The sequence below is a fragment of the Salmo salar genome, chromosome 10, assembly GCF_965601325.2.
Source record: "Salmo salar chromosome 10, fSalSal1, whole genome shotgun sequence".
Lineage (NCBI taxonomy): Eukaryota > Metazoa > Chordata > Actinopteri > Salmoniformes > Salmonidae > Salmo > Salmo salar.
Genome location: NC_138300.1, coordinates 53,795,512 through 53,810,243, shown reverse-complemented (window position 1 = coordinate 53,810,243; position 14,732 = coordinate 53,795,512). Strand labels below are relative to the sequence as shown.

The window sequence follows — 14,732 nt, the reverse complement described above, 5'->3', positions numbered from 1 at the left end:
AGATCAGGGACAAAATGGCCCCCTATTCCCTATATAGTACACTACAGTAGACCAGGACCCACCCTATTCCCTATATAGTACACTACACTACTGTAGACCAGGACCCACCCTATTCCCTATATAGTACACTACAGTAGACCAGGGACCAAATGGCCCCCTATTCCCTATATAGTACACTACAGTAGACCAGGACCCACCCTATTCCCTATATAGTACACTACAGTAGACCAGGACCCACCCTATTCCCTATATAGTACACTACTGTAGACCAGGACCCACCCTATTCCCTATATAGTACACTACAGTAGACCAGGACCCACCCTATTCCCTATATAGTACACTACAGTAGACCAGGGACCAAATGGCCCCCTATTCCCTATATAGTACACTACAGTAGACCAGGACCCAGCCTATTCCCTATATAGTACACTACTGTAGACCAGGACCCACCCTATTCCCTATATAGTACACTACAGTAGACCAGGACCCACCCTATTCCCTATATAGTGCACTACAGTAGACCAGGACCCACCCTATTCCCTATATAGTACACTACAGTAGACCAGGACCCACCCTATTCCCTATATAGTACACTACAGTAGACCAGGACCCACCCTATATAGTACACTACAGTAGACCAGGACCCACCCTATTCCCTATATAGTGCACTACAGTAGACCAGGACCCACCCTATTCCCTATATAGTACACTACAGTAGACCAGGACCCACCCTATTCCCTATATAGTGCACTACAGTAGACCAGGACCCATAGGGGATAGGGTGAACTAGATAGGAGGCCACTGTAACCATACCAACAACGCTGACACAGTCAGACAGGACCAGAGCAACACAAACAAAACTGAACACATCGTTCATGAATGGATTTTCCTGGTTAGCATATTTCCCCAACAGAAGTCCTCATTAAAGCCTATTTTAGCCAATTACACCGTCAACAGGAGCTGTAATCTCAGTGGTCCTCAACGCTCCACACTCTACCGTCAACAGGAGCTGTAATCTCAGTGGTCCTCAACACCCACATTACACTGTCAACAGGAGCTGTAATCTCAGTGGTCCTCAACACCCACATTACACTGTCAACAGGAGCTGTAATCTCAGTGGTCCTCAACGCTCCACACTCTACCGTCAACAGGAGCTGTAATCTCAGTGGTCCTCAACACCCACATTACACTGTCAACAGGAGCTGTAATCTCAGTGGTCCTCAACACCCACATTACACTGTCAACAGGAGCTGTAATCTCAGTGGTCCTCAACACCCACATTACACTGTCAACAGGAGCTGTAATCTCAGTGGTCCTCAACGCTCCACACTACACTGTCAACAGGAGCTGTAATCTCAGTGGTCCTCAACGCCCACATTACACTGTCAACAGGAGCTGTAATCTCAGTGGTCCTCAACACCCACATTACACTGTCAACAGGAGCTGTAATCTCAGTGGTCCTCAACGCCCCACACTACACTGTCAACAGGAGCTGTAATCTCAGTGGTCCTCAACACCCACATTACACTGTCAACAGGAGCTGTAATCTCAGTGGTCCTCAACACCCACATTACACTGTCAACAGGAGCTGTAATCTCAGTGGTCCTCAACGCTCCACACTACACTGTCAACAGGAGCTGTAATCTCAGTGGTCCTCAACGCTCCACACTACACTGTCAACAGGAGCTGTAATCTCAGTGGTCCTCAACGCTCCACACTACACTGTCAACAGGAGCTGTAATCTCAGTGGTCCTCAACGCTCCACACTACACTGTCAACAGGAGCTGTAATCTCAGTGGTCCTCAACGCTCCACACTACACTGTCAACAGGAGCTGTAATCTCAGTGGTCCTCAACACCCACATTACACTGTCAACAGGAGCTGTAATCTCAGTGGTCCTCAACACCCACATTACACTGTCAACAGGAGCTGTAATCTCAGTGGTCCTCAACACCCACATTACACTGTCAACAGGAGCTGTAATCTCAGAGTGGTCCTCAACACCCACATTACACTGTCAACAGGAGCTGTAATCTCAGTGGTCCTCAACACCCACATTACACTGTCAACAGGAGCTGTAATCTCAGTGGTCCTCAACGCTCCACACTACACTGTCAACAGGAGCTGTAATCTCAGTGGTCCTCAACACCCACATTACACTGTCAACAGGAGCTGTAATCTCAGTGGTCCTCAACACCCACATTACACTGTCAACAGGAGCTGTAATCTCAGTGGTCCTCAACACATTTCCACGTTCACATGCTAGTGGAAACTATAACTGTCCTCTCGTTCCGTGTTCAGCAAGCAGCAGATGGGCTCTGAGAGGCTATTTCCTAATACTACCCACAGTTCCTCTCTGATTTGCCTCCCGAATACCAACTATTCCCTATTTAGTGCACTACTTTTTGACCGGAACTGAACACTATATTAGGGAATAGGGTCCCATTTGGGAAGCATCTTCTCTCCATCCATCCATCTGGAGGGAACAGAACAGAAACAATACGAGCTGTAATAAATTACTCAAATCTTTAACAAATCCTTAATGAACTTCCCAACCAAAAAAAAAAAAGCAATGAGGATGTTTTTACAGGCCAGTACCGAGCCGGGACGGCAATTATGAAAACAAACCATATTAATGATATCATTTATCATTTCCACACTTCGGGGGCAAAGCGGACTCTTGGCGCCTGAACACAAAGTTTCTACACACGTATAAAACGAGCCATTTCTAAAATATTAAATCTACTCAATTTAGTTGTCTGATTTTCCATCTAAACACAGACTGTTGAATTCTTTCATTCTTCCCAAAAATATGCAGGGCTTTATCCAACACCTAAAAACCAGATGGTGGGATTGGTTTAACCCGAGTTTTAACAGAAGTCGTGTGAAGTGGTAGGCAACACAAGCTCACAGAACGGGACCGCCGGGTGCTGAAGAGCGTAAAAAAAAATCGTCTGTCCTCGGTTGCAACACTCCACTACCGAGTTCCAAACTGCCTCTGGAAGCAACGTCAGCACAACAACTGTTCGTCTGGAGCTTCATGAAATGGGTTTCCGTGGCAGAGCAGCCGCACACAAGCCTAACATCACCATGTGCTATGCCAAGCGTCGGCTGGAGGGGTGTAAAGCTCGCCGCCATTGGACTCTGGAGCAGTGGAAACGCGTTCTCTGGAGTGATGAATCACGCTTCACCATCTGGCAGTCCGACGGATGAATCTGGGTTTGGCTGATGCCAGGAGAACGCTACCTGCCCCAATGCATAGTGCCAACTGTAAAGTTTGGTGGAGGAGGAATAATGGTCTGGGGCTGTTTTTCATGGTTCGGGCCCCTTAGTTCCAGTGAAGGGAAATCTTAACGCTACAACATACAATGACAATCAAGATGATTCTGTGCTTCCAACTTTGTGTCAACAGTTTGGGGAAGGACCTTTCCTGTTTCAGCATTACAATGCCCCAGTTCCCAATACAAGGTCAAGATCGGTATGGAAGAACTTGACTGGCCTGCACAGAGCCCTGACCTCAACCCCATCTAACACCTTTGGGATGAATTGGAACATCGACTGCGAGCCAGGCCAAATCACCCAACATCAGTGGCCGACCTCACTAATGCTCTTGTGGCTGAATGGAAGCAAATCCCCTCAGCAATGTTCCAACATCTAGTGGAAAGCCTTCCCAGAAGAGTGGAGGCTGTTATAGCAGCAATGTTCCAACATCTAGTGGAAAGCCTTCCCAGAAGAGTGGAGGCTGTTATAGCAGCAATGTTCCAACATCTAGTGGAAAGCCTTCCCAGAAGAGTGGAGGCTGTTATAGCAGCAAAGGGGGAACCAACTCCATATTAATACCCATGATTTCAGAATGAGATGTTGGTTGATCAGGTGTCCACATACTGTTGGTCATGTAGTGTATATCAGCTTTCTGCTGGAGGAGGTTTAGGAGGACCAATAGGAAGCCCCTCCCCTCCAGGTTTAGGAGGACCAATAGGAAGCCCCTCCCCTCCAGGTTTAGGAGGACCAATAGGAAGCCCCTCCCCTCCAGGTTTAGGAGGACCAATAGGAAGCCCCTCCCCTCCAGGTTTAGGAGGACCAATAGGAAGCCCCTCCCCTCCAGGTTTAGGAGGACCAGTAGGAAGCCCCTCCCCTCCAGGTTTAGGAGGACCAGTAGGAAAGCCCCTCCAGGTTTAGGAGGACCAGTAGGAAAGCCCCTCCAGGTTTAGGAGGACCAGTAGGGAAGCCCCTCCAGGTTTAGGAGGACCAGTAGGAAAGCCCCTCCAGGTTTAGGAGGACCAGTAGGAAAGCCCTCCAGGTTTAGGAGGACCAGTAGGAAAGCCCCTCCAGGTTTAGGAGGACCAGTAGGAAAGCCCCTCCAGGTTTAGGAGGACCAGTAGGAAAGCCCCTCCAGGTTTAGGAGGACCAGTAGGAAAGCCCCTCCAGGTTTAGGAGGACCAGTAGGAAAGCCCCTCCAGGTTTAGGAGGACCAGTAGGAAAGCCCCTCCAGGTTTAGGAGGACCAGTAGGAAAGCCTCTCCCCTCCAGGTTTAGGAGGACCAGCAGGAAAGCCCCTCCAGGTTTAGGAGGACCAGTAGGAAGCCCCTCCCCTCCAGGTTTAGGAGGACCAGTAGGGAAGCCCCTCCAGGTTTAGGAGGACCAGTAGGGAAGCCCCTCCAGGTTTAGGAGGACAAGTAGGAAAGCCCCTCCAGGTGTAGGAGGACCAGTAGGAAGCCCCTCCAGGTTTAGGAGGACCAGTAGGAAAGCCCCTCCAGGTTTAGGAGGACCAGTAGGAAAGCCCCTCCAGGTTTAGGAGGACCAGTAGGAAAGCCCCTCCAGGTTTAGGAGGACCAGTAGGAAAGCCCCTCCAGGTTTAGGAGGACCAGCAGGAAAGCCCCTCCAGGTTTAGGAGGACCAGTAGGAAAGCCCCTCCAGGTTTAGGAGGACCAGTAGGAAAGCCCCTCCAGGTTTAGGAGGACCAGTAGGAAAGCCCCTCCAGGTTTAGGAGGACCAGTAGGAAAGCCCCTCCACGTTTAGGAGGACCAGTAGGAAAGCCCCTCCAGGTTTAGGAGGACCAGTAGGAAAGCACCTCCAGGTTTAGGAGGACCAGTAGGAAGCACCTCCCCTCCAGGTTTAGGAGGACCAGTAGGAAGCACCTCCCCTCCAGGTTTAGGAGGACCAGTAGGAAAGCCCCTCCAGGTTTAGGAGGACCAGTAGGAAAGCCCCTCCAGGTTTAGGAGGACCAGTAGGAAAGCCCCTCCAGGTTTAGGAGGACCAGTAGGAAAGCCCCTCCAGGTTTAGGAGGACCAGTAGGAAAGCCCCTCCAGGTTTAGGAGGACCAGTAGGAAAGCCCCTCCAGGTTTAGGAGGACCAGTAGGAAAGCCCCTCCAGGTTTAGGAGGACCAGTAGGAAAGCCCCTCCAGGTTTAGGAGGACCAGTAGGAAAGCCCCTCCAGGTTTAGGAGGACCAGTAGAAAGCCCCTCCAGGTTTAGGAGGACCAGTAGGAAAGCCCCTCCAGGTTTAGGAGGACCAGTAGGAAGCCCCTCCAGGTTTAGGAGGACCAGTAGGAAAGCCCCTCCAGGTTTAGGAGGACCAGTAGGAAAGCCCCTCCAGGTTTAGGAGGACCAGCAGGAAAGCCCCTCCAGGTTTAGGAGGACCAGCAGGAAAGCCCCTCCAGGTTTAGGAGGACCAGTAGGAAAGCCCCTCCCCTCCAGGTTTAGGAGGACCAGTAGGAAAGCCCCTCCAGGTTTAGGAGGACCAGTAGGAAAGCCCCTCCAGGTTTAGGAGGACCAGTAGGAAAGCCCCTCCAGGTGTAGGAGGACCAGCAGGAAAGCCCCTCCAGGTGTAGGAGGACCAGTAGGAAAGCCCCTCCCCTCCAGGTTTAGGAGGACCAGTAGGAAAGCCCCTCCAGGTTTAGGAGGACCAGTAGGAAAGCCCCTCCAGGTTTAGGAGGACCAGTAGGAAAGCCCCTCCAGGTTTAGGAGGACCAGTAGGAAAGCCCCTCCAGGTTTAGGAGGACCAGCAGGAAAGCCCCTCCAGGTTTAGGAGGACCAGCAGGAAAGCCCCTCCAGGTTTAGGAGGACCAGCAGGAAAGCCCCTCCAGGTTTAGGAGGACCAGCAGGAAAGCCCCTCCAGGTTTAGGAGGACCAGTAGGAAAGCCCCTCCCCTCCAGGTTTAGGAGGACCAGCAGGAAAGCCCCTCCAGGTTTAGGAGGACCAGTAGGAAGCCCCTCCCCTCCAGGTTTAGGAGGACCAGTAGGAAGCACCTCCCCTCCAGGTTTAGGAGGACCAGTAGGAAAGCCCCTCCAGGTTTAGGAGGACCAGTAGGAAAGCCACTCCAGGTTTAGGAGGACCAGTAGGAAAGCCCCTCCAGGTTTAGGAGGACCAGCAGGAAAGCCCCTCCAGGTTTAGGAGGACCAGTAGGAAAGCCCCTCCAGGTTTAGGAGGACCAGTAGGAAAGCCCCTCCAGGTTTAGGAGGACCAGTAGGAAAGCCCCTCCAGGTTTAGGAGGACCAGCAGGAAAGCCCCTCCAGGTTTAGGAGGACCAGTAGGAAGCCCCTCCAGGTTTAGGAGGACCAGTAGGAAAGCCCCTCCAGGTTTAGGAGGACCAGTAGGAAAGCCCTTCCAGGTTTAGGAGGACCAGTAGGAAAGCCCCTCCAGGTTTAGGAGGACCAGCAGGAAAGCCCCTCCAGGTTTAGGAGGACCAGTAGGAAAGCCCCTCCAGGTTTAGGAGGACCAGTAGGAAAGCCCCTCCAGGTTTAGGAGGACCAGTAGGAAAGCCCAGTGACGGGTGGCACTGAGCTCTAGGGAGGGTGGCACTGAGCTCTAGGGAGGGTGGCACTGAGCTCTAGGGAGGGTGGCACTGAGCTCTAGGGAGGGTGGCACTGAGCTCTAGGGAGGGTGGCACTGCCATCCTTTAACGAGAAGTTAAATAAATACCTTTATCACTACAATGTAATATATGACCCATTAAATGTCACTGAGGGGCCGGTGCAGTAAGGGCCCTACTACCTCCCTCTCTCCTACCTCCCTCTCTCCCTCCCTCTCTCCCCCTCCTCCCTCTCTCCTACCTCCCTCTCTCCTACCTCCCTCTCTCCTCCCCCTCCTCCCTCTCCTCCCTCTCTCCTACCTCCCTCTCTCCTACCTCCTCTCTCCCTCCCTCTCCCTCTCCCTCCCTCTCCCTCTCCCCCTCCTCCCTCTCCCCCTCCTTCCTCTCTCCTACCTCCCTCTCTCCTACCTCCCTCTCTCCCTCCCTCTCTCCCCCTCCTCCCTCTCTCCTACCTCCCTCTCTCCTACCTCCTCTCTCCTACCTCCCTCTCTCCCTCTCAAATAGGAGAGAAGTCCCCTATCCTTCCAGAAAGCTCATTTCAATTCCTCCCGCTGCCTAGCAGGACTTCTGTTGGAAGTCTGGCTTCGCTCCAAATCTGTGTGTCTCCTGGGTGAGAATAACATTGAATAAATTTGTCCAAACGTCATTTGCAATTCCCCCCCCCCCCCAAAAAAAAAAAAAACCATTTTCTTGAAAACATCTGTAACAAATCCTTGTTTTGAGAATAGTAGTAGTACATCAGAGTGTATTGCACTGCTACGCCGTGACCCTGAGCTGTGGTACGGACTGAGTCTTTCCATAGTGCTGGAAATAGGATCTCTGCAGCAGTAGCCAGCTACATACTATGATATTTACCATTAGTTCTGGCCCAGTCTTTAGCATGCAGTCTACATAATTAGGTGTAATTGACTTCCCTTACAATGTGTTTCTAGTGACAGTGGACATCTGGCCTTGAGACACTCCATACGCTGGGGGGGGGGGCGAGGCCCAAATGGAACCCTACCATCTTCATAAGGCTCATAGGCCTCTGGTTAACAGCAGTGTACTCTATATAGGGAATAGGGAACAATTAGGCCTGCTCTCTGAGCTCCCAACTACCAGCTTGCCTTTCTACTTGGTAGCAGCATGGGTGGTATAGAATAGGTACGACCACAACCAGACTCTTCTGCACAAATAAATCTAACAAAACGTCTTTCATACTACACTTTCCCCCCCATTATCAAAATATTTATCAAATCAAACCTAAATAAAATATTAATATTTATTTTTTGGGGTGATCGTTCTCAGATTTCGGTTCATTTTCAGTGGTTAGTGCTGCTAAGACTCAAAGTAGGTTTTTGTACTGACTAACAACAAGGATATAATCACTGCCTCTAATACTGACTAACAAGGATATAATCACTGCCTCTAATACTGACTAACAAGGATATAATCACTGCCTCTAATACTGACTAACAAGGATATAATCACTGCCTCTAATACTGACCAACAAGGATATAATCACTGCCTCTAATACTGACTAACAAGGATATAATCACTGCCTCTAATACTGACCAACAAGGATATAATCACTGCCTCTAATACTGACTAACAAGTACATAACCACTGCCTCTAATACTGACTAACAAGGATACAATCACTGCCTCTAATACTGACTAACAAGGATATAATCACTGCCTCTAATACTGACTAACAAGGATATAATCACTGCCTCTAATACTGACTAACAAGGATATAATCACTGCCTCTAATACTGACTAACAAGGATATAATCACTGCCTCTAATACTGACTAACAAGGATATAATCACTGCCTCTAATACTGACTAACAAGGACATAATCACTTCCTCTAATACTGACCAACTACAAGGACATAATCACTGCCTCTAATACTGACTAACAAGGACATAATCACTGCCTCTAATACTGACCAACTACAAGGACATAATCACTGCCTCTAATACTGACCACCCACACACTGCCTCTAATACTGACTAACAAGGACATAACCACTGCCTCTAATACTGACCACCTACACACTGCCTCTAATACTGACCAACAAGGACATAATCACTGCCTCTAATACTGACCAACTACACACTGCCACTAATACTGACCAACTACACACTGCCACTAATACTGACCAACTACACACTGCCTCTAATACTGACCAACTACACACTGCCTCTAATACTGACTAACAACAAGGATATAATCATTGCCTCTAATACTGACCAACTACAAGGATATAATCACTGCCTCTAATATTGACCAACTACAAGGATATAATCACTGCCTCAAATACTGACCAACTACAAGAACATAATCACTGTCTCTAATACTGACCAACTACAAGGATATAATCACTGCCTCTAATACTGACTAACTACAAGGACATAATCACTGCCTCTAATACTGACCACCTACACACTGCCTCTAATACTGACCAACAAGGACATAATCACTGCCTCTAATACTGACCAACTACACACTGCCACTAATACTGACCAACTACACACTGCCTCTAATACTGACTAACAACAAGGATATAATCATTGCCTCTAATACTGACCAACTACAAGGATATAATCACTGCCTCTAATATTGACCAACTACAAGGATATAATCACTGCCTCAAATACTGACCAACTACAAGAACATAATCACTGCCTCTAATACTGACCAACTACAAGGATATAATCACTGCCTCTAATACTCACTAACAACAAGAACATAATCACTGCCTCTAATATTGAATAACTACAAGGATATAATCACTGCCTCTAATACTCACTAACAACAAGGGCATAATCACTGCCTCTAATACTGACTAACAACAAGGATCATAATCACTGCCTCTAATACTGACCACCTACAAGGACATAATCACTGCCTCTAATACTGACCAACTACAAGGACATAATCACTGCCTCTAATACTGACCATCTACAAGGATATAACCACTGCCTCTAATACTGACCAACTACAAGGACATAACCACTGCCTCTAATACTGACCACCTACAAGGACATAACCACTGCCTCTAATACTGACCAACTACAAGGACATAATCACTGCCTCTAATACTGACCAACTACAAGGACATAATCACTGCCTCTAATACTGACCAACTACAAGGACATAATCCCTTCTTCCTGTCAGACATGCAGCTTGGGCCGGTAGAGAGAGAAGTGGGATTGTCTTGACAACAAATGATCTTTGATTTAGTCTCAAATGGAACCCTATTCCCTATGTAGTGCACTACTTTAGACCAGGACCAAATGGAACCCTATTCCCTATGTAGTGCACTACTTTAGACCAGGACCAAATGGAACCCTATTCCCTATGTAGTGCACTAGTTTAGACCAGGACCAAATGGAACCCTCTTCCCTTATGTAGTGCACTACTTTAGACCAGGACCAAATGGAACCCTATTCCCTATGTAGTGCACTACTTTAGACCAGGACCAAATGGAACCCTCTTCCCCTATGTAGTGCACTACTTTTGACCAGGACAAAATGGAACCCTTTTCCGCTATGTAGTGCACTACTTTTGACCAAGGCTCCGATTAAAAAGTACAGCACTATGTAGGGAACAGGGTGCCATTTGGGAGGTACAGCTCATGTAATAAGTGATCCTAGTAAAATGTCACTACTGACTAACAATACACAGCTTTTAACTGCAGTTTAGTCACTTGCCAAAGACATTTTACGGTCCAATAGTAAAAATAGCAGTGGTGGAATTAGGCCGAACAAGCAACAGCATAATCCGTGAAGTTCTCTGAATATTTCTGGTCACTGGCGATCAGTCCTCGTTCTGAAAAAACACATTTTGCTGAGCAGTGAGCAATTGTGTTGGCTTAAAGTTATACAACTGAACTCACAAAAAACAGCCACTTTATTTTTTTTATTTTTTTTGAAATAGCCCTTTACTACTAAACTACTGATCTCTCTGCCTGATGCTAAGACCTGACTGGATCAAATAAACCCAGCCACATTTACAGAGAAATTAAAAAGAGTATTTTGCAGAATGTTTCCTTCTGGCAGGGTGAAAAACATGAGGACTCTGTGATACTTGACTTCCCCGATGTGCTCTTCATTGCCCCCGACAGCTTTTAGAAAACCTGATGGGAATATAACAAAGCAACTGTACAGAGAACATAACGTCACTCAGCCCTGCTCTAAAAACAGCCTGGGAGTTAAGTCGACATCATTCAGCCCTGCTCTAAAAACAGCCTGGGAGTTTAGTCGACATCATTCAGCCCTGCTCTAAAAACAGCCTGGGAGTTTAGTCGACATCATTCAGCCCTGCTCTAAAAACAGCCTGGGAGTTTAGTCGACATCATTCAGCCCTGCTCTAAAAACAGCCTGGGAGTTAAGTCGACATCATTCAGCCCTGCTCTAAAAACAGCCTGGGAGTTTAGTCGACATCATTCAGCCCTGCTCTAAAAACAGCCTGGGAGTTTAGTCGACATCATTCAGCCCTGCTCTAAAAACAGCCTGGGAGTTTAGTCGACATCATTCAGCCCTGCTCTAAAAACAGCCAGGGAGTTTAGTCGATATCATTCAGCCCTGCTCTAAAAACAGCCTGGGAGTTTAGTCGACATCATTCAGCCCTGCTCTAAAAACAGCCTGGGAGTTTAGTCGACATCATTCAGCCCTGCTCTAAAAACAGCCTGGGAGTTTAGTCGACATCATTCAGCCCTGCTCTAAAAACAGCCTGGGAGTTTAGTCGACATCATTCAGCCCTGCTCTAAAAACAGCCTGGGAGTTTAGTCGACATCATTCAGCCCTGCTCTAAAAACAGCCTGGGAGTTTAGTCGACATCATTCAGCCCTGCTCTAAAAACAGCCTGGGAGTTTAGTCTACATCATTCAGCCCTGCTCTAAAAACAGCCTGGGAGTTAGTCGACATCATTCAGCCCTGCTCTAAAAACAACCTGGGAGTTTAGTCGACATCATTCAGCCCTGCTCTAAAAACAGCCAGGGAGTTTAGTCGACATCATTCAGCCCTGCTCTAAAAACAGCCTGGGAGTTTAGTCTACATCATTCAGCCCTGCTCTAAAAACAGCCAGGGAGTTTAGTCGACATCATTCAGCCCTGCTCTAAAAACAGCCTGGGAGTTTAGTCGACATCATTCAGCCCTGCTCTAAAAACAGCCTGGGAGTTTAGTCGACATCATTCAGCCCTGCTCTAAAAACAGCCTGGGAGTTAGTCGACATTATTCAGCCCTGCTCTAAAAACAGCCTGGGAGTTTAGTCGACATCATTCAGCCCTGCTCTAAAAACAGCCTGGGAGTTTAGTCTACATCATTCAGCCCTGCTCTAAAAACAGCCTGGGAGTTTAGTCGACATCATTCAGCCCTGCTCTAAAAACAGCCTGGGAGTTTAGTCGACATCATTCAGCCCTGCTCTAAAAACAGCCTGGGAGTTTAGTCGACATCATTCAGCCCTGCTCTAAAAACAGCCAGGGAGTTTAGTCGATATCATTCAGCCCTGCTCTAAAAACAGCCTGGGAGTTTAGTCGACATCATTCAGCCCTGCTCTAAAAACAGCCTGGGAGTTTAGTCGACATCATTCAGCCCTGCTCTAAAAACAGCCTGGGAGTTTAGTCGACATCATTCAGCCCTGCTCTAAAAACAGCCTGGGAGTTTAGTCGACATCATTCAGCCCTGCTCTAAAAACAGCCTGGGAGTTTAGTCTACATCATTCAGCCCTGCTCTAAAAACAGCCTGGGAGTTTAGTCGACATCATTCAGCCCTGCTCTAAAAACAGCCTGGGAGTTAGTCGACATCATTCAGCCCTGCTCTAAAAACAGCCTGGGAGTTTAGTCTACATCATTCAGCCCTGCTCTAAAAACAGCCTGGGAGTTTAGTCTACATCATTCAGCCCTGCTCTAAAAACAGCCTGGGAGTTTAGTCGACATCATTCAGCCCTGCTCTAAAAACAGCCTGGGAGTTTAGTCGACATCATTCAGCCCTGCTCTAAAAACAGCCTGGGAGTTAGTCGACATCATTCAGCCCTGCTCTAAAAACAGCCAGGGAGTTTAGTCGACATTATTCAGCCCTGCTCTAAAAACAGCCTGGGAGTTAGTCTACATTATTCAGCCCTGCTCTAAAAACAGCCTGGGAGTTTAGTCGACATCATTCAGCCCTGCTCTAAAAACAGCCTGGGAGTTTAGTCGACATCATTCAGCCCTGCTCTAAAAACAGCCTGGGAGTTTAGTCTACATTATTCAGCCCTGCTCTAAAAACAGCCTGGGAGTTTAGTCGACATTATTCAGCCCTGCTCTAAAAACAGCCTGGGAGTTTAGTCGACATCATTCAGCCCTGCTCTAAAAACAGCCAGGGAGTTTAGTCGACATTATTCAGCCCTGCTCTAAAAACAGCCTGGGAGTTTAGTCGACATCATTCAGCCCTGCTCTAAAAACAGCCTGGGAGTTTAGTCGACATCATTCAGCCCTGCTCTAAAAACAGCCTGGGAGTTTAGTCGACATCATTCAGCCCTGCTCTAAAAACAGCCTGGGAGTTTAGTCGACATTATTCAGCCCTGCTCTAAAAACAGCCTGGGAGTTTAGTCGACATTATTCAGCCCTGCTCTAAAAACAGCCTGGGAGTTTAGTCGATATCATTCAGCCCTGCTCTAAAAACAGCCTGGGAGTTTAGTCGACATCATTCAGCCCTGCTCTAAAAACAGCCAGGAAGTTTAGTCGACATCATTCAGCCCTGCTCTAAATACAACCAGGAAGTTTAGTCTACATCATTCAGCCCTGCTCTAAACACAACCAGGAAGTTTAGTCTACATCATTCAGCCCTGCTCTAAACACAACCAGGAAGTTAGTCGACATCATTCAGCCCTGCTCTAAATACAACCAGGAAGTTTAGTTATTTTGAGTTTCTTCCTGTTTGTTGTCCTGTTTTCTTCAGGGGATTCCTTCACCCAGACTCAGCAAGAATGATTAAGCATTGAGGAAGACGATAAAAACAGCTGCTGTAAAACGAACACTTTTTAACCCCTTGAAAAGAGGTGAACTGAGTCATGGGCTGTTGGGACAGAGAGGGTTCTGGGTAAAGGAGTCTAGAATGTGATGAACTGAGTCATGGGCTGTTTGGACTGCTGAGGAGACAGAGAGGGTTCTGGGTAGAGGAGTACAGAATGTGATGAACTGAGTCATGGGCTGTTGGGACTGCTGCGGGGACAGAGGGGGTTCTGGGTAAAGGAGTCTAGAATGTGATGAACTGAATCATGAGCTGTTTGGACTGCTGCGGAGACAGAGGGGATTCTGGGTAGAGGAATCTAGAAAGGAAGATGGAACGGAAGAAACCAACAATATGTTTTAAACCAAGTCTAATCCCGTGAGACGTAATACGACAGAGATTCTAACTTGGTCGTGTAATAACCTCTCTAAAAGATATCGAAGGTGAAGCTTGGACTTCTTTCAGTCGATACAGCAAGACTGTAGACTCAGAAATACACCGGCTTTTTTTTAGAACGCCATGACCAGTGTGCACTAAATTGGAGTATTGCACTCGTCGGCGGTGCCCTTATCGTCGGCGGGCTCCTGTATGAATATAAAAACAGCGGGGCACTAACCTGTACGCCATCCTTCAGTTTGAGGATACACTCCATGGTGTTAATGGTGACGACCACGGCCTCTGAGCCCAGTTTGGTCCAGGGTACGTGGATACGCAGCTCGTGGATGTGACCGCTCAGGAAGGTAAAGGGCAGTTTCAGCTCCTACAAAACAGGGTATAAAATAAATTAAAAAGTCAATGCAATGGGTCAGTGGGTTGGGAGCCTGGGTCTTGCAATGCTAAGGGATGTGGGTTCAAGACATGAGGGTACGATCTCTACGGGATATCATGTGTGGACAACTGACCAGACATGAGGGTACGATCTCTACAGGATATCATCTGTGGACAACTG

At 47.9% G+C, this 14,732-nt stretch overlaps 1 protein-coding gene across 1 annotated transcript in view; it reads right to left on the bottom strand.

Annotated features, from left to right (window-relative positions):
• The window catches only part of LOC106591508 (intermembrane lipid transfer protein VPS13B), a 336,266-nt gene that overhangs the window by 315,130 nt on the left and 6,404 nt on the right, over positions 1-14,732 (bottom strand). The window contains 1 exon segment of the mRNA XM_082957077.1: positions 14,400-14,543. Coding sequence (XP_082813203.1) covers positions 14,400-14,543 — 144 coding nt within the window.